Source organism: Herpailurus yagouaroundi, unplaced genomic scaffold (assembly GCF_014898765.1).
Source record: "Herpailurus yagouaroundi ecotype Mexico unplaced genomic scaffold, PumYag 100, whole genome shotgun sequence".
In the NCBI taxonomy this organism is placed as follows: domain Eukaryota; kingdom Metazoa; phylum Chordata; class Mammalia; order Carnivora; family Felidae; genus Herpailurus; species Herpailurus yagouaroundi.
The window spans coordinates 43,453,018-43,476,493 of NW_024412391.1; the positions used below are offsets into that span (position 1 = coordinate 43,453,018).

At 50.2% G+C, this 23,476-nt stretch overlaps 1 protein-coding gene across 1 annotated transcript in view; it reads left to right on the top strand.

Moving 5' to 3' along the window:
• The window catches only part of JAZF1 (JAZF zinc finger 1), a 357,655-nt gene that overhangs the window by 331,338 nt on the left and 2,841 nt on the right, over positions 1–23,476 (top strand). Inside the window, exon 4 of the mRNA XM_040472378.1 lies at positions 17,898–18,067. Within this exon, the coding sequence (XP_040328312.1) occupies positions 17,898–18,067 (170 nt within the window). The remainder of the gene's footprint in view (positions 1–17,897; positions 18,068–23,476) is intronic.

The following is a 23,476-nucleotide window of genomic DNA, read 5'->3' on the forward strand; positions in this document are numbered from 1 at the left end:
ATCTACCTTCGCAGCAACGCATCAGACAAGAGCCAAAAAATGTTCCACCAGCTCTCTAGAAGAATGACACCCAAAGAACTGGGTCTGATGGCTCTGCCTGAAAGACCCAGTGCCGCGTGCTGCAGGGAGGGGATGAAAGGTGAATAAAAGAATCACTAGCCTCTGGGAGAGGAGAATCTAGTTGCGGAGGAAGACAAGTGTACGAATCAAGCTCCTCTAAGACCCGGAACCTAAGAGCCTAAAATTAAGTGTCGTCAAAGAAAGGGGCAGTCACTTCCACTTGGGAACAATTCAGTTACCATGTAGTTACCTGGGGAACGGTAGCATTTGGGATAGGCCTTCAAGGATGAGGACAGGTAAGGGTTGTATGTATGATGGAGTGGGTGTTGTGGACTCCAAGCCCCCAAACCGTGCCCAGATAGCATGGAGACGGTGTGGGTGCCTGTCACAGTTGATGCACCAGCTTGGTGGCTGTACCGGGTTCACAAAGCGTACACACAGATATAACAGCCTCAAATGCTAGGCTGGGGAATTCGTGTTTAATAGAGTTGGCAGCGGGGAGACATTTTTCATACGAGAGGCGAGTAATGCAATCAGAGAAGAATGATCTTCGCGATCGCAGTGATTTCCGAGAATGTTCATCTGGCAGAGGAAGGAGGACGGGTTGGAGGGCGCGAGACCAGAGGCCGCTGGCGTCTCAGTTAGGAGGTTATTTCAGTAGCCATGGTGCACGTATGGAAGCACATTTGATTTTCTTGATGAAACGTCTGCGTGTCGAAGGGGAAATGACTTGGTGCGGGAGGCTTTTCGGCGCCGCCGTGTGTAACACACAAATCCCTCCAAGTTGATAGAAGCCTGCCCGGCTTGCTCAACAGAAAGAGGTAAACCTCGTAGACATTGGAATGTTTATGTTCAGTCCAAAATGGCTCTGGTTTTTTACACAGCTGTAAAGTGTATTAACTCCCAAATATAAAACACTTCTTGACTACTGTTTCATAGCTTCATAAAACGAGCCTCGATTGCGTAGGTGCTGCCTGTTGTCATCCCCTATCTTTCCACGCAAATCTGTTTCCTGGTATTGTTCTTCCGACGGGAAAAAATGCAGCCCAGCGTAAACTACCTTTTTTTACAAGCAGCCATGAGAAGAAAGCCCCAAAGACAATAAGGAGCCTCTGCATTTGTATTTTTAACCCAAGATTACAGATCTAACGAGCAGGGAAGCAAAATCGCTTTAATTATGAATGTTTTTCATTGTGGTTGTGAGCGTAAGGCAGTAACAGATGTTCATTTTCCCCAGCTCAACTGTTTTTAATTCTTTCTTGTACACGGAGAGAGAAATCTTTAAACATTTGCCAAAGTTCAATTAACATCCCTGGCTGAAGGTGGAAAATGCCCTACTTTGTTTTTTCTCAGCCGTATACCTGCTTTGGCTGTCTGTGCCACAGAGCACCGGGGAAGGATTCCAGCTGGCACACGTTTTATTACTGCAAAGTTAATTTGCAGAATAAGCCTGTGGTGGGAGGGGTCTGCTGGACTTTTTATATATTTATTTATTTACTCTTTTTCAGTTATAAATAAAATGACACTGTAAAACACTGCAGCTTAATTGCAGGAAACCCGGCGCATTTTTTGGTTGTTGTTCTGCAAGTGGTTAATAGCTCGTGTTTTGTTTATACAGAAATCTTGGGTAAGAATATGTTTACAGCCAAGGCCGTGCGACTTGGGTTTATCCTGTTTTTCCTGTGCTCTGTGCAACAGAGCCGGCTGTTCGTTATTGAAAAGCCCGTTTCTGTGGAGAGTGGAGTTTGGGGGTGCTGGGGGACGCATTTATGTAAGAATGCAGAACGACTGCCAGAGACTGTGGGCACTTGAGCTATAAAGCCTCAACGGCACCTCGCGTGATGACATCACAACAAGTTGCCTTCGCCCCTTCGAAGTAGTTCAACTGGATTTTCTGGAGAATTGCGGGACAAGGTGCACAGGATAGCACCAGTCGACTTTTGTCCCCGTCTTTGATCCCATGACCTGCGTGTGTGCGTGTCACGGGATCACCGTTTGATAGTCAGCTCAGGTAGAACCCGCTTCCAAAAGATTGAGGAGACCGTCACATCATTTACATTTGGGGTTTGGCTTGCTGAGCGTTGACTTTCCAGAAAACCGCAGGCCTACAAAGCGTGTCTCGTGGACGGCTGAAACTTGAAGATTGTGCCCCTGAAAGAGCCCGAAATTTACAAATGCCACCCGTGCCGGTGGCGTGGGCTCCGATGATAATGCCCGTTCCAGAGGTTTCCTTGCGTCTCCCCAGAGGTTTGCTGAATATCTGTCCATTCATCCTCATTGAGGCAACTGGAAAACACATCCCTTGTTGGTCTGTGACACACAGATTCGCCCCTGAGGAAATCCGTGGATGACGTAGAACTTACAGGCCTTGCAAAGGGTCGTTGGGTTTGTCTTTGGATCAAGTGCATTCTCCTTACGGAGCAAAACAATGCCAGGGAGGAAGTAGGAGGCCCCCACTGGAAAATGGGAGGTAGGCTAAGGGTTGTAATCGTCGAATTACAAATACCACAACCCCTCTGGCACGCAGGACTGGGTTTGCTTCTTCAAGGTCGACCTTTATGTCTCTGGGCCAGGGCTGATTTGACAAACGGGCCATTTGGATTTAGCGCTGGCCACAAATCAAACACGGTGGAGGAGGAGGACGGGGCCGTGAAGTGACTCAGTGATGCAAGAACTTAGAAAGAAGAAGTCTCACCTTCATTTTCCCCTCAGGACCCAACTTCTACCTTGATATTAGAGTAAGCGTTTAAGAGAAGGGTTTAAACCTCTTATCCCTTGTATAGCCACGAAGCTGCCTCTGTGTGTGCACATCATGGCTGGGGAGCGCCTGGACTCCGTCAGAGCTACCTAGGAAGCACTGTTAACGGCCGGTAGTTTTGAAAAGAACTTAATTCTTGCAGCATCACCTTCTGAAAAGTAGATAGTTAACCTGTTTGGGTAGACGTGGTATCAGAAGACTGAGTGTGTGTCCCGAGCCCATTTCTGGTCATACGCTTTGAACAGCTTTTATGGCTCAGGATCTGTGAGGTGACGGAGGTCTCGATCACCTGGCTTGCAAGGGCTGGGGTTCCCACTTCCTCGGCCCATGAAAGCCGCTGACCAGACAGGAGACTCAGACCTGGGTGGCAGACTTTCGCCCCCGTCGGGACTCGCGCTGAGGATGTGCCCGGGGACAGGTCACCTCCCCGGGCATCGATGCAGGTAGTCCTCTGTCGGAGGGGAGGTCGGTGCAGAATATCGGAGGTCCTTTCCAGGCTTGAAATGTTATCGTTTTGTGACTCAGTGATGACATTCTCTAAAGGTCCAGCTTGGGCATTTTAAAATCAGTCGGAAAGTAGGTACTGATGTTGTACTCGGGATTTGTAAGTGTAGGTGGGAAGCATACAAGCCAAGTCCGGACTCTTCTGGAACTGAAAACAGCTGAAAGATGTACATGAAAGGGGCACAGGTAGAGGCTGGAACAGGGGCAGAAGAGCAGGAGCCGAGGGAGACTGGAGGGTCAGAGGAGTGAACACCCCCTGTAAGGTCCCAGGGGAGGGGAACTAATTGGGGCAAGGGGTGCTTTTTTTTTTTTTTTTAATTTTTTTTTTTCCCAACGTTTATTTATTTTTGGGACAGAGAGAGACAGAGCATGAACGGGGGAGGGGCAGAGAAAGGGAGACACAGAATCGGAAACAGGCTCCAGGCTCTGAGCCATCAGCCCAGAGCCTGACGCGGGGCTCGAACTCACGGACCGCGAGATCGTGACCTGGCTGAAGTCGGACGCTTAACCGACTGCGCCACCCGGGCGCCCCAAGGGGTGCTTTTTTAAATGAGATTAGCGAGGTGGGGCCCGTTAGTGGAGGCTCTCGGAAGAGGAGACCCAGAAATTCACCATTTCTCCTTTATCTTGCACAGAGGGTCAGATCTTGCTAGAAATGCCGTTTCCCAGCTCTAAAAGAGAAGAAAATGGGCAAAAGGACCTTGGTCTTTTGTCACTGTGTTTCTGTTTTTGCTTTTTATGGGCAAAGCCTACTTCCTACCACATGTCAAAGATGGCGGGTGGGGCATCTTCCTGGCCTGCCCTCTCCTGGATAGGATTCTGGAAAAGAGGCCAGAAAGCAGCCCGTCAGCGCTCTCGGGGGATTAGCACACCAGGAAGTGACCCAAATAGAAGCCCCTGCTTCGGTTTGATAACGTATCTCGGAAGCGGGGGAGGCCGGGCGCGAAGAATGGGAGAAGCCAAGCTGATGCCACGGCGTCTGCTCCTCCGTGTTGGTGCCATCAGGACACAGATGTCTAAAGTCTCCGAAATAACAGCTTCATCTTCATCCATTGTCAGACAGACAGATTCCCATCCGACTAGCCACGGGCAGTTCAGGCAGAACAGAACTGAAGCACCTGGTGATTTCGGAGTCCGGCTTGTAAATACATCACCTGTCACGTTTCCGTGTGAGGGTTTGGGCGGGATGACAGGTCTTTCCTTATGTCTGTTGCTGCTTGCCTGGGGACCGATAGATGTGGTTTATTGGGGCCAGGACTATTCCTGTTTCCAGCCTTCAATAGATAGCTAATCATAAACCTTTAGTCTTGTTACTAAACCAGGGGGACGCCTCTTGTTGTTCGCCCCGTGGCGTTTATATGGCGTCGTTCTGTTAGACGTGACTTGCCGTAAACACGCTGAGGAGAGGCAGCCTGCGAGTCGGGATTTGCGGTCTAATGATGCTTGTGTCCGGAGAGACCCTGTAGTTGAAGAGGGGACAAAGATGGAGGAAAGGAAAAGAGTCCACCCCCCTCTGTTCTGGGCAAGGAAGAAAGACCTCGTGCTACCAGTGCGGGTGACCATCCACCCTGTTCTCTGCCGGGCCCTGTGGAAACCCTGTTCTGTGACCTGGCCCAGTTCTTACCAGTGGGCGCATAGATACTGCTGTATCCTCTTTTTTTTTTTTTTTTTAAATATTTATTTATTTCTGAGACAGACATGGCGTGAATGAGGGAGGGGCAGGGAGAGAGGGAGACACGGAATCTGAAGCAGGCTCCAGGCTCCGAGCTGTCAGCACAGAGCCCGACGCGGGGCTCGAACTCACCGACCGCGAGACCGTGACCTGAGCCGAAGTCGGACGCTTAACTGACTGAGCCCCCCAGGCGCCCCATGCGGTTCTCATTTTTCAGTGAGGTAACTGGGGCCTGAAAGGAGGTAAGTCGCCCAAGATCCCGCAAACAGGACGTGAATTTTGGCAGTCCGAGTCCCGGGGCCTCGCTCTTATCACCGGGCCACCTCCCGTGGCCAGAGTTGATGCTTCTGTGTCTCGGCAACAGGGAAAGCTCAAAGCCATTTCTCAAATCAGCTGTGTCCACCTTAGAGAAGAAGGTCGTCGTCCTCTGAGGAAGTAGCATCGTGTCTTTGTCACACAACACATGTCACATGTCAGGGGAGTTGAGGGAGTCAGGCCGGAGCAACCCATTCCACATGCTTGTCCAGGGTGGAAGGCTAGAGAAACCCCAATGGGGTTGACCATGAACCGCGCTCGGCGTGGATGAATCTGGAGGTGTGGTGGCCAGGTGCAGGGTTGCTGAAGCACGTCCCAGCGTAGGTCAAACCCAGAGCATGCGCGTGCCAGTGGGCAGCTTTGTTGACTTCTGCGGCTCCTGGGGTCTGTCAGTGACCCAAGATCTTCAAAAGCAGCTGAGCATCGTCCATTGGCCTGATGGACGTTTCAGTTTGTGAAGTCACATGCCTGCTCAGCCCGTGAAAACGCCAACAGCAGATAGTTGTTGCTAAATGGCGGGTACTGGTTGAAGCACCTATGTGTGTATTAACTCATTTAGCCCTCGGCCGTGGGTGCTGTGCCCAGGAGGACCTGAGTGAATGGCCCAAGGTCACCTAGTGAGGCACTGAAGGAGCCAGCGCCGGGACGCACGCTGTCGGGCTCCACGGTGTTCTCTTGTGACCCTGTGAGATATTGCCAAAGAAATAGAAATAAAAAGCAAAGTGCCATGGGGGGAGGGGGAATCACTCCATGGCGCCCCGCCCCCGGGCCTAGGAAAAGCCTGGTAAATCAGCTCGTAGGGAGTGGGCGGAGCTATGGGCGGAGCTAGGAACAGACAAGGCCACGTTGTCTGCTTCTCACCTGAGCCTTTATTATCATGTCCTACCATGTCCGGAGTGGAAAAAGTCTGACTCGCTTTTATAACATGTCCAAAACGATCTCTTTGGCTGGGAAGTTCTTGCCCCTGCAGTTTCTCCCTCCCGATGGCTGTTGTCAAGGTTTGTCCCACGCGTAACGTTCCGCCGGATTTTAACGCGGCCCTGATGAGTCTGAAGCCGGCCTGATAGGGGCAGTATGTAAAAAAAAACGACATCACTGGTGCTTTCAGGAAGCTGCCTTGTTACGAAGCCAAATAGCCTTCTTAAAAATCAGAAGTACTCTCATAAAACTCGTTTTTCACGCGGCACAGGCTGTAGTTTCCACATGGGACGAAGTGTGAAACTGAGCTTTTATGGGAGATCTCGGAGATTTGTGTGAACTTTCAGTGACTCCCATGACATTATTCCCCAGAGGAATAACTTATTTTCTGCGGTGGTGCGTTTCCCTGTCATCGGCTGTGTCTGGAAAGGGACCGTTACTCTGGTGCAGTGGAAACTGGTTCCTGCAGGCGGACCCTAATTATTTCTCAGCTCAGGGATTGCAGGCTTTTCCTCAGTATCCGTCATCCTCTCCTTCCCAGCCCTCTTCTTCGAGCCCTCTCTCGGCACAAAAACACTCACCCCGTCTGTAGGTGTGCGCTCTGTGAACACAGCACACCGTATTTCGGAGTTCGAAGGCAAGACCCTTCGAACCGATCGTCACCTGTCGCAGGTGCCTGTACTGCACGGAGAGGCTGTGCTGGGTTCAAAAGATCCTCCCGCCCCCTACTGTTTGTCGAGTTCGTGTTTTTATGTTTTTAATAATGTTTTTAATGTTTTTTTATTTTTGAGAGAGAGAAAGGGAAGAAGGGGGAGGAGGGAGACAGAGTAGCTAAAGCAGGCTCAGTGCGTCTGCCGGCAGAGAGCCTGACGCAGGGCTCGAACGCACAAACCAGGAGAGCACGGCCGGAGCCGGAGTCAGACTCTTAACCAGCTGAGCCACCCAGGGACCCCCAGAGTTCATGTTTTTAGAAGCAGGTCATTTCCCCAGCGGAGGAGTCTGAGGTGTGAGGACAGACCACCGGGGTGCCCGCATCCTCACTGCACGCCTCGAGGGCAGAGAGTTTGTCTTTTTCATCCCCGGGTCTCCAGTACGGTGAACCAATTAACAAAAGTCAGTTCAGCGGTCTTATCCCAAATCAGCGTTTTATTTTTTTCCCCCCGACAGCATTAGAAATCAGTACCTCGATCCATTGTATTGGAAATGCAAAGTACAGGTATTTTTGTCTGTGCGTTTTAGGCAGATGACTAACCAGGTGATTTCTTGTTAGGCTTTGTCTAGCCTATGTCATTTCTTTCAAATTGAGACTTTTTTAAAGTTTATTTATTTTTGAGAGAGAGAGTATGAGCAAGCATGAGTGCGGGAGGGGCAAAGAGAAGGTAGACACAGAATCCAAAGCAGGCTCCGGGTTCCGAGCTGTCAGCCCAGAGCCCGACGCGGGGCTCGAACCCACGGACTGTGAGATCATGACCTGAGCCGAAGCCAGACGCTTCACCGCCTGAGCCACCCAGGCGCCCAAGTCTAGACAATTTTAATTACTGATTAAAATAATAATTCCAGCTAGTGCTAATATGTACACGACTATGTGCCAGAAATTGATCACCTTATCCACGCTGAACTGTACGGTCTTCCCGGTAGCTGTGTGAGGTCAACCCTAGTGTTGTTTCAGTTTCACCGATAACAGAAAGGACGTAGAGAGAGGTGAAATAAGGCTAGCGACGGCAGAGCCAGAATCCTAATGCGGGCAGCCTGCTCCCAAGCCCCTGAGCCACCTGCCTTCCCGCACAGCCTCTGCACAGGGTTGGGTGTGGTCTTGCAGCCGTGCTCATCAGGGTTAACTGGAGGATGTGTGTCTCGCAGATCCCCAGATCCAAGGTCATCCCTAATGTCATCACGCATCCTTTCGTTATGTCATGCACAGATGGCGTATTTTAAAGAAGCATAATCACCAAGTACAAGATGTGCACATTACGCACACAGCAAATGTTCTTCCGGTGCAGGGGTCTCTCCTGTGGATTTCGTTCATTTTACAGAGATGAGCTAAGGCGCCCTGAGGCCAGGCGCTGTGCTCGGTTCTGGGGATGCTGCGGGGAATAAGGAGAACTTCCCCTGTGACGGTGATTTCCCAGTGAGCCGATCAGGGTGATGGGGAAGGCGGATCTCCCCACTGCCCTTGGACACACTTAGGTCTCTCCTTCCTGAGTTTGGCTCCAGCTCCTTCCTGGTTCAGGGCAGTTGTGATTCTCTGGGTCTGGCCCAAAGCATTGGCTCCAGAAGGCCCACTCACCACTCACAGGCCTATGCTTGCTACCTGCCCTACTTAGCTTGGCTGATTTGAAACTCTGAGAACCCATTCTGTTCGGCAACCTGATGACAGACCGGGCAGAGTCCAGGGTACCGTGGGTGACCCTTCTTAGTTCAGCACAAGGTCTGTGAATGACTTGTGCCATTCTTTAGAACCGGATGCACCTACTCTGAAAACAGAGATTGCCATTGAGAGCATTGACCAAGATCATGGTGGGACGCAGTCATAAAGGGTACCACAATCTTTTTCGTTTTGTGACGAACTGTCTTCATACTTGGTGCCCATTGTATACACCTGTCACTTTCCTATTTCACCTGTTGGCCCCCCGTCTATGTGTGCCCTCCAGATGGTCCTGAGGTTGGCTTGCCAACAGTCCACGTTCTCAGGTAGATTGTAGGTTCCTGCCAGCTGACGCAATACCTTGGTGACGGTCGCCAAAAATGACCTTTCTCTTCTCTTTTAGCCTGTCTTACATCCTACTTAAATGTTGGTTAAAACTGTTTGGTGGTTTTCTAATCTGGATGAAATGGTTCTTGTAGTTAGAAGTGCTATAAACTGAGATGCTAACGGTCAAAAATAGCCTTAAGCTTGTTTTAGCGTGACACATAGTTAAGAACTGTATTTTAAATTGAGATGCACACCTGAGACAAGTTTTATGAAGACTTCTTAGACTCTGACACCTTCTATTCCATTCTGTCTTTATTTTATTTCTTTCATGCCCCACCAAATTGATTGTATGACCCGCTTCTGGGTCACAGTCTGCATTTTTAAATTTTTTTTTTCAACGTTTATTTATTTTTGGGGCAGAGAGAGACAGAGCATGAACAGGGGAGGGGCAGAGAAAGAGGGAGACACAGAATCAGAAGCAGGCTCTAGGCTGTCAGCCCAGAGCCCGACGCGGGGCTCGAACTCACAGACCGTGAGATCATGACCTGAGCTGAAGTTAGACGCTTAACCAACTGAGCCACCCGGGTGCCCCTCAGTTAAATCACTTCTCAATCTTTAAAAAAATTTTTTTTTCAACGTTTATCCATTTTTGGGACAGAGAGAGACAGAGCATGAACGGGGGAGGGTCAGAGAGAGAGGGAGACACAGAATCGGAAACAGGCTCCAGGCTCTGAGCCGTCCGCACAGAGCCCGACGCGGAGCTCGAACTCGCGGACCGCGAGATCATGACCTGAGCCGAAGTCGGACGCTTAACCGACTGCACCACCCAGGCGCCCCACAGTCTGCATTTTTAAAACACTACGACTCTGCATTGGGGGTAGGTCTCCAGAGCAGCCAATTGTCACAGAAAACTTTTAGGTTAAATCTCTATGACTCTTGAGCAACCACTCGAAGGCTAAGGGAAAATAAGTCCTTTTACTCTCCCCCAAAGGTAAAAGAGTGGAATTCCTAATGGGATGCAGAAAGGCAGGGGGTGGGTATTGCTGAAATCTGGGCTGTACTGAAGAGACATTGCCATGTATTCTTATGGTTGACGCACAACGTTACGTTAGTTTCACATGTATGAGATGTCATTTCTCGGTGCCCATTTGTCCTGAAAAATAGCCAAGAGCTGGGGACAATAAAGGAGGAAACGGTATTTTGTTTTTGGGGGGCAGTTTCTTTCTCCAGCCAGCATGAAGAGCTGGGAGATTGGGGACCCAGAGAAGTATGCCCAGCTGGAGCCCTCAGTTGGCAAGGGGACCCCTCCAGGGTGGGAGAAGAAGTCCTTCGGATAATAAAGTTCCAAGCAGCTATGACATGGAATAAGGTCATGATGAGGCATCGGGTTGCTCCTTGATATGGGAAGTCATTAGAGGGTTTTAAAAGGCAAGTAAGATAATATATTCACTTTAAAAAACAGTTTGTTTAATGTTTTTTTTATTTTTGAAGGAGAGAGAGAGAGACAGAATGTGAGTGGAGGAGGGGCAGAGAGAGAGAGAGAGAGAGAGAGACACAGAATCTGAAACAGGCTCCAGGTTCCCGGCTCCCAGCTGTCAGCACAGAGCCTGATGCAGGGCTCGAACTCATGAGTCTTGAGATCATGACCTGAGCCGACGTCGGATGTTTAACTGAGCCACCCAGGCGCCCCTCACTTTTTCTTTTTTTAAGACTGTAGGAGGTCAAGAGCTGTGTAATATGGGGTCCCTTTCTACTAGAGCCGGAGAATTATATTCCCTCATTAATTCATCCAACAAGCTCATGTCTTTGGCTCCTTAAGTGCAAGCACAGCACTGGGCACATTATCAAAGGTAATGGCCAGGCACCTCCAAGTAAGTTAGAAAGTGTTGAGTCCTATGAGGGAAAGGTTGCTTCTGGCTTGGAGAGCCAGGACCATTTGCATAGATAAGGAGCAGTTGGGGGAGAATGACATCCAGGAATAAACTGAGGCCAGGAGCAAGGAGGTCAAGAACTTTCGAGGCTCGGCACATAGTCCCCAGCCATTAGCGTGTCTTCCATGGTCATCATAATGTTGCCAATTATTTAGACGATTGTTGCTGTAGCGTCTATAAATTGGGTCAGTACCAATTAAAGCTAATTTATAATGATAAATCTATAAGGCAGGCGACTCTTTGCTAATGTATTTGCCAGAATTTGACACCCCAGGAGAGTTTTAATTTGCTGTCACTGCAGTTAGCACTTGTGCATGAATATTAATGATCTGCATTATAGGGAAAATGGGGTATGCTGGGTTTCTGGAAAAGGTTGACTTGTTTTCATCTATCTGTGTGTCAGTGTTTTATGTTTATGAATACAAGGAATGAGAACACTGTAGGTGCTCCAATGGAGAGCAGGCCATGCGCACAGGCTAAAGGGGTAAGCAAAGGACAGATGGGCAGAGGTTGGAGGGGGAGTAGACAAGATTTGAAGTGGCTCCTGGGGCGAGTGACAGTGAGCTTGCCAGAGGCACTCAGCAGGGCTCCTGGGCAGTGATGTGGGTCCAGGTGGGTGAATCTGCGTGTGTGTGTGTGTGTGTGTGTGTGTGTGTGTGTGTGTGTGTGTATGTGTGTGCAGAGGCTCTGGACCACCTCGCTTTCTCATGTGATGCATGAGAAAGGCTCTGGTTTTTACTTCCTTTGCCAACCACCCATAGGATCTTTCTGGCAGTCCTGCAGAATTGGTGATTGCCTTATCACGAAACCCTCTCTGCTAGGTTGTGCTCCTCCCCAAACTGAGATGCCAAAATGGGGCGCTCGGGGTTGCCTCTCTTGGCTGCTGTCCTGCCCCCCGCAGGCGCCCCGCGTGGGGATTGTGCAGTGTGGATGGTGGCGATAGAAAAGTCAGCCCGAGGCAGACCGCTGGCAGCCACTGTTTATGTGGGCAGGGCGCGGTGAAATGACATTTTCTTGGAGAAACTCTCACATTGACCGGTGGCATTTTATTTTATTTTATTATTATTATTTTTTTCTTCTTCCGGCGACCGGTGGCATTTTAAAAGTCATAGTATCTAAGACAAAGGAGAATCTGAAAAACCAGCTCATGTAGCTCCTCTTTGGAAGACTCGACTGTGACCACCCTGGGAGGGCAGTGTTGAAACCACTTGGTGTTCGAGCCCAGTGCTTCCCACACACTCCCGTGTGCACCCCACGAGCGGCTGTGACTCCACACGACGATGCGTCCCCTTTCCTTCCTCTCCGGTCTCTCCAGGGCCTTGTTTTGTGTGTCACGTCTTTATCCGTCACGCAGGGGATGTTCAATTTGAAAAGAAAGGAGCACGAGGTTTGGGACCAAGTACCCTCGCACCCGTCCAGTCTGCCTGTTTCTGGCCAGGTGACCTTCGGCACATCCGTCACTTCCTGAACCCCCCGCTCTCCCCTCTGTTAAATTGGGGCAATAGAAGGTTGGTTACGGGACAAGCACCAGGCACACAGGAGGCACCCAAACCCTAAGCGGCAGGAGCAGCTCCCCACTCCTTCTGGTTCCAGAACGACGCGTGTAAAAACAAAACCTGCTCGTTCTTGGCTGCGATTCTCATTAAGAAGTCCAAGTAAACACAGAGAGGTTTAGGCATGGGGGGGGAGGTTAGGTTGGGTGGGGGGGGAAGCGCCAGAATTTGGGGAGCAAATGACTGAAAGCAAAAGGAGGCCAACAGAAAGCAGGCATCGTTACTGTGTCATAAATGCCTCCCCAAAATCTTCCCTTGCGGCCCACCGGTGGACTGAAATGAACAGGCCGTGTTAGGACAGGCCCTCCGTGCCATGGAGTGTTGTAGCCAGAGGACCTGCAAAGGCAGTGACCATCGTAACAGAGAGGTGGCTGGGCTGGCGTCCGCCAGAGTGCTCAGCAGCCTGTCTTTCGTTCTTGGGCTCCCTTTTGAGATGCAGATCTGGGAGGGTGTGCTCTCTTCTAATAGGGAACAACGGGTTCGTCACGTTTGGACACCTGATCAGGCCAACCGATGTTTGTTTCAAAATGCAGGGGAAATGTCTCCGAGAGAGTTCTCCTGCGCTGTTTCCCAGGTAGCACAACCCAGGGCACGGGGGCGCCACGACTGGGATCCGTCAAACCCGCTGGCAGTTTTCACCTGTTCTTCTTAATTAGGGTCCGTAAGCTTTCGCTCTGTTTTGTCAGAAAGCCTTCCTCGGGGCCCTCTAAGCATGAAGTTGACGAGGGGCTGTCCGTTCGTGGCCGGTGTTTTCCTGTTTTGTGTCTGAGCACCTCGCCCCTTTCAACGGGCCCTTGCGAGGATCTGGGGCTGCCCTGTAGAAAGGAAAGAGCGAGAGTGGGGAGAAGAAAGGAAGATGAAGACGAAAGGGAGAACCATAACCTTTTGCCGCTTACGATCCTGGGCCAGGTAGCTCTGAGAAGGCAAGCCCTCCGCACAGACCGCCGTGGGCCAGCTGAGTGTGGGGTGCAGTGGCCTGTAAGTTCCAGGATTCTGATTCCATGACCCAGTGTCCCCCAGCAGAACTTGATTGATTGACTCATTGATTGAGACAGCATGAGTGGAGGAGGGACAGAGGGACACACACAGAGTCCGAAGCAGGCTCCAGGCCCCGAGCTGTCAGCACAGAGCCCGATGCGGGGATCGAACCCACGGACCGTGAGACCATGACCTGAGCCGAAGTCGGACGCCTAACCGACTGAGCCGCCCAGGCGCCCCTCTATTATGATACATTTACTTTTTCTTTTATCCTCATCCTTTGATTTGCGTATGTTTGTACAATAACGTGTTCGTGCACACATGCCTTTTCCAATAAATACATTCCCACATGCTCATACTCAACAAGGTTTAATTGATCGGATGTAGGACCAAATTGTCGGGCGGCCCCTGCTGGGAGAACCAGCTTTGCCACGCCCCACTTCCCATAACGGGCGGGGCAACTCCGGCAATGGTCTGGAAGCTACCAGGAAGTCATGAAGTTCGTTTTGAAAATCGCAGATGCAGCACACATGACAAATGAACCGCCCTGGGGCTTATTTTTTCTCCATGCAAAGACGCGAGGAAATGAATACAGCACAAAAGAGAGGGGCTTGGCCCAAATGTTTTCGTAACTCCGGAGGTAACTTTAGTTTCGGGTTCGCTCTTCCTAGGGCGCAGAGATGTTTAAGAGCAGACGAAGGGCGGTGGCCGTTTGCAGATGTTTTCTGCAGGACACCCCGGGCCCTGCTGGCACGTCTTCCAGATGTCAGCACCAGGCGGGTGCTGGCACGTGCGTGCGTGTGGCCTGGGAATAGAGCGCGCCTGTCCCCACCTGCTGCAGGTCCCCTGGCTGCAGAATGAAAGACGGCCAGCAGCTGAGGACCAGGCCTCGCCTTCCAGCTGCTCACAGCTCTGTTGGACGACAGGGTGGCATTTCGGATACAGTTAAGATAAGCAACAGAGCCCCCCCCCCCCCCGACACACACACACTTTTGTACCCTCAAGAGCGAGGGAACGGTGGGCGAAATGAGGAACCTGTTTTTATAATGTTTTACTTGTTTATGTACCAAATACTCCTTTAATGTTTATCCTGTGCCAGGCATTGTTCTCGGTGTATTGTTTTAAATTAAAAAAAAAAACTCTTTTTTAACATTTACTTATTTTTGAGAGAGAGAGCGAGCACGCGAGCGCATGGGTGGGGGAGGGCCAGAGAGAGCGAGGGAAACAGAATCCAAAACAGGCTCATGGCTCTGAGCTGTCAGCTCGGAGCCCGACGCAGGGCTCGAACTCACAAACTGTGAGATCGTGACCTGAGCCGAAGTCGGCTGCTTAACTGACTGAGCCACCCAGGCGCCCCGTCGGTATATTGTTTTGAAAAACAGGAACTCAGCTATGCTTCATGCAGCCTTAAGGGCTGGTTAGTAGCTTTAGCCCATTTTACAGGTGAGGAGTCTAAAAGATCAGAGAGGTGACGTCACTTGCCCCGGGGCCACACAGCTTGTCAGTGGCAGACCAGGGCTCACACAAGCCCCCAGACCTGGGCTCACAGACCTCCCTGTAGATGGGGAGGTGCTTAGCTCTGCCCACACTGAGAAGTCCACACAATGCGCTTATCTTTCTAGTGGAGATTCCCATGTCTTTTTTTTGTTTTATAATTTTTTTTTTCAACGTTTATTTATTTTTGGGACAGAGAGAGACAGAGCATGAACGGGGGAGGAGCAGAGAGAGAGGGAGACACAGAATCGGAAACAGGCTCCAGGCTCTGAGCCATGAGCCCAGAGCCTGACGCGGGGCTCGAACTCCCGGACCGCGAGATCGTGACCTGGCTGAAGTCGGACGCTTAACCGACTGCGCCCCCCAGGCGCCCCCCCATGTCTTTCAGAATTATCTTAGTTTTTGCTTGATTTCACAACAGGCCTTTCTAAACGTATTATATGCAACGTGTTCATGTAACGTTATCACAAAAATGATGTTACGTTGTCTTCCACGTTTTTGAGCACTTACTATGTGCAGATGTTCTGTAGGTGTTAATTCTAATCCTTAAACTGCAGGGAAGAGATTTGTGTCCCTTTCACAGAAGAGAAAGCGGATGCCAGTAGCTTGTCACTCAGCTGACATGCCCAGCCAAGACGTGCACTGATGTCTGTTGCAGGATAGAATTCAGTGTAAACAGGTGCTTCTTGATCCCCTACCAAGGGAGCCGGTTAATTTCGCAGAGCGCCCCAGCGGTCCCTGTGGTGAACTGGTGCGTTGCCAGGGGGTGGGGGGGTGGGCAGTTAGCCAGGGACAGTGCCCCTTCACGCCTGTCATCCGGGGCTGGCGTTTCCCCTCACAGGCGCCCCAGCTCGGATGATGAATTGTGTGGTCCCCCTACCTGCAGGATGCCGCGTGGTTTCCAGGCGACTGTGTCCCCAGCCTCCACCCCTCAGGGGCTGGCTCCCTTTGATCCAGCAGAGTCTTGAAGTTTTCTCTTCTGTTGGGCTTCATTAAGCCCTCAGTTGGTCTGAGGTTTTCCCCCCCAGTTGTAAATGTCGCATGGTTCTTGGTATTCAGGTTAACAAATTAGCCCAATTAGATGGGTAAATTAGTCATTCGAACTTTCCGAAGGCCTGCTGGAGGAGCTTTGTGAAATAGCATTTATAGTTTTCTAACAAGCAATTTAAAGGACACCAGCATGTGGCATTTGTTTAAGAGTAAAATGTCCTAAACAATGCCCTACTTAAAAACAGATTTCAGAAGTTGCTCACAGACTCCGAAACACGGCGGAGTATATACCCCTGTGTTGTCGCGTAGAAGCATTTCCAAACGGGTCTCTTATTCCTGGGGGCTACTGCCCAATACAGCAGGGTTACCGAAACCCAGAGTCATTTCAACCCAGTTGAAAGTTGAATTCCAAACCTTTTGCCAAATTGATTTTTCTGTGCCAGCCGAGTTTCTAAATAGGCCTCAAAACAGACTGCTCTGGACTCCAGAGTGATAGATGATAAAGAACCAGCGAAAGGGAGTGCAGCTGGCAGTGGAGGCCGGGAGGCACGGTGGGGGAAAAAAGCAGTGTCCCTTAATAGCTCATTGAAAGCGCATACGCTCTTGAACCTCATCGGACTCGGTTTCCTCCTGTTTCGAAAGCAACAGTCCTCTCCAGGGTTGAACGAGATACTGCATCGACCGTGCCTGAAACACAAGAGGCGCGCCATCAACCTGAAGTCCCTTCCTTCCTTCGTGGATCCTTTTAAGTGTTAGCTTCAGAGGCCGGCGTCCTTGTGCCTGGCTCAATTGGCTCTTCAAACAATCTTATTAATGCCTATTAAAATGAAACCCAATAAAAATGCCAATATTTGGTGTTGAAATAATTGATGTAGCAGAGACAGACCACGGAGCACCCAGGCAGGCCCCTGGTGCAATTTAGCCTCACACCTGGGGGATGAATTTCACAACTGTAATTGCTACCATATAATTCTTATTAATGTTGTGCTATAATTCCTATTTATTCCATGGGGCTTGTAAATGCATTAAGACTTGTCAACATATTATTTTACACTGTTTATGATCTTTAGAATTATGTCCTTCGGGGTTGTATTGTGCAAAAGCTCGACATAAATGGCTTTGGGCCTCATTAAAAAAGAGCAAAAAGCGGCTGCTTGTTGAAGTGGTTCTCCGTCCCCACCGTCCTGAACAGAAGTCTGGGAAGCACGTTTTTGATTCAATTCCGAACAGAGCTCTTAACGTCAGGAACACAAGGGAGTCCCCTCCTCCCATCCGAGCAGTCTGACTGGGATGGGTGAGCCCGCCCTCGCAGGGAATGCCGTGAAAAGACAGGTGTAGACAGGACCCTGGGGACAGGTGTGGCAGGGAGGTGTTTGGTCCTCTATGAGCTGCAACTTGTACTGGGACATGAGTTGGGTTTGGAGCTTCAGGTGTTTCCGGGTCCCCCCAGCCCCCCGCTCCCTAGCTTCTGGTAACCCCCTTTTAGTTCCAGATTTCCTCGTAGTCCTCTCAGCTCGAGCTGTAAAGGAAAAGATCTGAAATTAAGTCCCACTGAAGCGTAGCTAGCTATTCAGTGTCAAGTGTACCCCCCCCCCCAGGGGGTTGCATTTACGAGGCTAATACGCGTGAACTTCTGGGGACAGAATTCTGTGCATTGGAACGTCAGGCGTAGCCGGTGTGTACGTGTTCGGGCAGGGGTGTCTGCCGTGGCTGGGTGTCTTCGGCTTGGGCCTCAGAGCCTTCCCGGCACCTTTGGAGTCACGGACTGCCCTTCCAGGACGTCCCGGTCAAGTTCTTGCTCAGCTAATTGCCCGCCAGGAGTTGTTGGGCAGCTCTTAATCCGGTCTCTTAGTGGAAACGCAGGTCTCTCTGCCCCCAGGGCAGTCCCTTTGTGCCTGGAATGTTCTCCCAGGGCAGGAGGAGTGGCCCCCGTGTGGTCACTCATTCCTCCCTGCCCTGCGGGTGGCAGGAGCAAACTGGAGGGAGCCCTAGGACCGCTGCTGACGGCTCTTGCGCTTGTCTGACCCTGCAGGCAGCGAGTACGACGAGGAGGAGGTCGACTACGAGGAGTCCGACAGCGATGAGTCCTGGACCACGGAGAGCGCCATAAGCTCCGAAGCCATCCTCAGCTCGATGTGCATGAACGGAGGGGAAGAGAAGCCTTTTGCCTGCCCGGTTCCTGGATGTAAAAAGAGATACAAGGTAAACGCGGTACCACCACCCCCCCCGGGCATGACTGCGTGGAAAAACAAGCCCCACGTCGGGTAGCAGCTCCTCCTTCCGAAGCGAGCGTGCAGCCCGGGCAGAGACGCCCCCCCTCTCCCGTGCCGGCTGAGTGCCCGGTCCTCCCGGAGACATGTGCCTGGGCACACGCGGGCCCCTGGTCCCTGGCAGTTCGGTGGGGTTTCCCCTTTGCTCATCTGCGCGGGAGCTGCAGGTCGAAAGAGGGGTGTTTTGGGTAGGAGGATCGTGTTCCCGGTGGTCTTCAAACTCATGTCCTATCAGTCAGAATATCAAGTGTGTCACCTGTTTGCCAAGCACCTGCCTCAGTGGTTGGCTGTGTAGGTGGCTCACAGAAGGCGGCCTTGACGTAAAAGTAGTGGATGTGCTAGGGTATTTAGCTTTCGGGGAGGGAGCTCTTGCCCCCTCCCCCCCCCAACAGCCCCCCCTTACTGGCAGGAAAGGCAGAAAAGGGGGCTTTGAAATCTTTCTCACTAATGGCCCACCTCAGTGCCCTCTCTATATAGATGATGTGGAACCCGTGTCTCCGAGAGCCTGGCTGGGTGTCATGAACAGCCCGGGGCACTAGATCTTCTGTTAAGTAAACTCAAAGGGACAAAACAATGAGAAACACCCACAACATTCAGGTGTCAGTCCAGAGGGCGCCTTAAAAAACAATTTTTTTTTTTTTTAGGAAGGAAGAATATTTATTATATAAATATTAAAATCTATACATTCTTAGCTGATGATATATACTTGATTAAAAAGTCTTTTACTTTGCGGGGCGCCTGGGAGGCTCCGTCGGTTAAGTGTCTGACTTCAGCTCAGGTCACGATCTCACGGTTTATGAGTGCGAGCCCCACATCGGGTTCTGGGCTGACCGTGTGGAGCCTGCTTGGGATTCTGTCTCCCTCTCTCTGCCCCTCTCCCCCTCAAAACTAAATAAACAAACACTTTATTTTTTTATTTTTTTTTCAACGTTTATTTATTTTGGGGACAGAGAGAGATAGAGCATGAACAGGGGAGGGGCAGAGAGAGAGGGAGACACAGAATCGGAAACAGCTCCAGGCTCTGAGCCATCAGCCCAGAACCTGACGCGGGGCTCGAACTCACGGACCGCGAGATCGTGACCTGGCTGAAGTCGGACGCTTAACCGACTGCGCCACCCAGGCGCCCCAATAAACAAACACTTTAAAAAAAAAAATTGCAACACTTCTGCCAAGTGTCAGCAACTCTTGAAGATCCGGCTGTGAGACAGAAATATAAAAATCAGAAACATACTTGGTACATTTGATGATATGCGAATCTACCCATAGCTCAGCAGGTTGACCTTTTTTTTAATAAAAAGGCTTAAAAGATGTGCAACAGCATAAGCAGTTCTCACATGGCTCTTAAATATGTCCCTGAACACTAAAGAAGAAAATGACTTCAGTATTTTTTGTGCCAGCCACTATATAGAAGCATGCAACACAAATGAATCACAAGACTAAGTGGCCAAGGTTTCACCTATTTTATACTGTTAGCATTTTATCATGGAAAAGTCCGGATATGCTTTGCGTAAAATGAAAACGCCAAGGTGGAGGTGTGAGAATCTCCCATCAGGACAGGGGAGCTGTTGGGGTCAGAACATGACTCAGAGTTACAGACGCACATTTTCTTTCTTTTCTTTTTTTTTTTTTTTACATTTTTTTGTTAACGTTTATTTATTTTTTTGAGACAGAGAGCATGAACAGGGGAGGGTCAGAGAAAGAGGGGGACACAGAATCTGAAACAGGCTCCAGGCTCTGAGCCGTCCGCACAGAGCCCGACGCGGAGCTCGAACTCGCGGACCGCGAGATCGTGACCTGAGCCGAAGTCGGACGCTTAGCCGACTGAGCCATCCAGGCACCCCCGGACACACATTTTCTACGTCAGAGGCATGGAAGGCAGAGTAGGAAAGGCCAGGAGGCTGTTACCTCGGGAGGCCAGAAAGCCAAGGGATTGTCAGGCCCATTTTTCCAGAGGGTAGCTCTCGCGTGGCAGACAGAGAGTTTTCCTTCTCTATTGATTTCAAAGTGGACAAAGCTAGACCGAGAATTCGCTCATTGAGTCCTGCCTGCTTTCCAGATGCCCCTCTCTCCAGGCTTCCCTGCCCCCTTCGTTCCTTCTCCACAGCCTCCCCCCACCTCCCCACCTTACTTGTTTTCCTACCACTATTCTTTTGCTGTAATTTTTCTCTTGGGTTTCCAGCAATTCCTCCTGCAGTTGTCTGCATCTGGGTGGTTGGGGACTTGAGTGTTCTTTCTGCACGTAAGGCCAAAAGAAAATTGAGTGAAGCTTGGGCTGCGGAGGCTGCCTGACTCAGTACCTCCGGCTGACAGATGACCCCGGGTGGCAATTAGTGGTCCTGATTTCCATGAGGGAAGGTGTGAGTTTCCTTTTCTGGACCAGAATCCCAAGCAATGCTACGTGGGCCAAGAGCAAACACGTAACTGCTTCTAACCGAGTGCTTGAGGAAGCGTGGTCATACTCCTTTCAAGCTTCGGTTTGCCTCTTTCTGCTGGGAAGTTACCGGCCGCAGGGCAGTGGTGAGCTCTGGTGTAATTCCTGCCTCTTATTTACTGCGCGACGGGCGGATTGGGTATTGGCTTGAGGAAGGTTTAATGAGCGGCTGTGCTGTGGCGTCAGGCAGAATCCAGAAGTGGTGCCATCTTGTTGTTCATTCCCAGGGCTCTCTTCAGACTCGTCCGCTGTTGGCAGGGAGTCTCTAACCCGTTAGCCGCTTGGGCACCGACCCCCAGATCAGTGCTTCTCGCCACTTCCCAGCATTTGCAGAACAGAGAGGTGACGTTCCTAACTTTCTAGGCTTCATGCTGAGCTGGGCAAGGGAGAGGGGCCCGGCAGGACAGCCGAGTCTCCATGTTGTTTCCCGGATGAATCCCTTTGCCTGGGGTGCTCCCTTTCCCTCCTCTCTCCATCAGCACTTCTCATCTGAATTCCCCTCACTTCTCAAGGCACGGCTCAAATGCCACCTCCTCTGGGGGAGGCCGTACCAAGTTTCCCGGCGCTCATTCCCCAACTGGAGTTCGATCCCCTGACCTTTCCGCTCGCTCTGTTCATACCACTGGAGAGAGCACTTACTAGCTTTTCACCCCAAGGGTCCACACAGCTCATAGACCCTTCAGCATCGATCACAGGGCTTGGACAAGTAGATACTCTGAGGATAAAGGAGCAGAGGCAAAATGTATGGGGAAGAAGACCACGCCCCTCCCCGCCCCCAGCCAACCACCAGGACCCCAGAGCAGTAACGTGATTTTGGATTTGTCCCAGACACGTTTCAGGCCTGGAATAACTGATCCCATCCACCTTGGTGCAACCCACACTCTTCTTCTGACTGCAGGCAAGAGAGAGAGGACTCCCCAAGCTTGTAACTGGGAATGGCTTTAAAAGATGGGCTGTGGTGCTTTGAGGTTTTTTTGCCTTTGATAAGTTTAAATATTAGAGTTGTTAGAATTAAGGGTATTTTTAAGAAATAGGCAACAGAACAAGCTGTCCCCTGCACTTTCTCTGGAAGGGTCCCTCTGCTACATGGAGAACTTTAGTGGTTTCAGCATCGTGAAGAAAGCGTGAAGGCGGCCTCTAATGTCCAGATACACAGCCAGGCAGGTGTGAGCTCGAGGTTTCCAGGAAGGCCACATCAGCCCTTCTCTCCCTCAGCGGATCTAAATCTCCTTCCCTCTCCTAACTGTCCCATCAGAAGCCCTGGTGGGGGTATAACAGGCAACCTTTCCAGAAAGCAACTTGGCAGTAAATAATCAGAACTTCAAAAAAAAAAAAAAGAAAGAAAGAAAGAAAGAAAGAAAGAAAGAAAGAAAGAAAGAAAAAAAAAAAGTCCATGTTCTTAGCTCCATAGTCTCCTAGAAATGCATCCCAAGCACATCGTCAGGGATGCAGAGATTGATATACAAGGATGTTCATCACACTATGACAGCACAAATTTAGGAAACACTAAATTTCTAACAGTAGGGCAATGGAATAAAATGATGCCCTCAAAATCCTTCTTTCAAAAAAAATACATAATGATGGGAGACTCCAATCTCCTATGATAGATCTCTCGTGGGGAAAATGCTGGAAGGAGGTAGCTCAGATGTTCAGTAGTGATTAACCTGTTCTTTTTTTATGTTCCTTTGCATTTTCTACATTTGTACAATTACCTACCCTCGACACAGATTGCTTTAATAAAGGGACTTTAAAGATGTGACTCCCACCTGACTCATCCTGGACGTTGTATTTGCGGCCATGCGGAGTCCAGTGGGGGAGTGATTTCCATTTCAGCTCTCAGGCTGGTTGGTGTCACCACGCTGCTACAGGTGGCTTTACTTTCCACTCTAACATCACCACCCCCTCCAACCCCAGCTCGTTTAATTTTTCTTCCTTATCAAATCCCCAAGTGATTTCATCCTCTCCTTTATGTAGAGTATCAAGGCCTGCGGGGAACTGAAAGTTAGTTTTTATATCAAGGGCACATGTCACATATTGTATTTATTCGGGTCTGAGTACCGTCAGGCTCTGAACACAGCCAACTGATTGCTGTTTGGCACCCCTGGGTTCAACTAAGTCAAGCAGGATAATGTGCATTATGGATCTCTAAGAGGGGAATGTAAATAGTAATAGTCATCACTGAACCCATTTTAATGGCAACTCAACTTATTCCAGAATAGTGAACCACGTTCTAACAAATTCGCCACTCACAGATGCTTATGGAGCAGCTACTACGGGCCAGGCACTGTCCTAGATGCCCATGGAACAGCAGGCTGTCCCTGTACCTGGGGGCTCAGGAAGGGCATCTTATGAGTAAAGTTCAAGACTGCTATGTTGGAATCCGAGTTGGGTTTAGGACTAGGCTCAGTGGAATCAGATTCATGTGATACTTTAGGAAACGGCCCACTCTTCTGACGACCTGTTCTCCCGTCTTTGTTTCAAGCTCGCTCTTGTGTCCTCCCTTACTCCCAAATCTGGCAGTAGCAGACCTGGGAGTTGAGAACCTATGCTCTAATATCACCTAATCATCTAATTTTTTTAGGCCATTTATTTTTACTTAAATCTTTCATCACTCAATGCCCGTTTTCTCACCACTTAATTGGGACTGAGCAATAGTAAATTAAGTCCGTAGAGTGATTCAAAGCATGGAATCTTAGTAGAAATCCAGAATGTGCACGCCAGCTTGAACTTTGGAACTCTTACATTGTTGAGACTTCCATAACCTATGTTTGGAATGCAGCACATAAATGTTCAGTCTGTCCACGGGTGCTTATTTAACACACACAACTGTGTCACGGCATGATTTGGGGCAAGATTTGGGGCCGAGACCCTGCCTTAATGCAAAGTAGAAAATGGACGAAAATTCCAGGT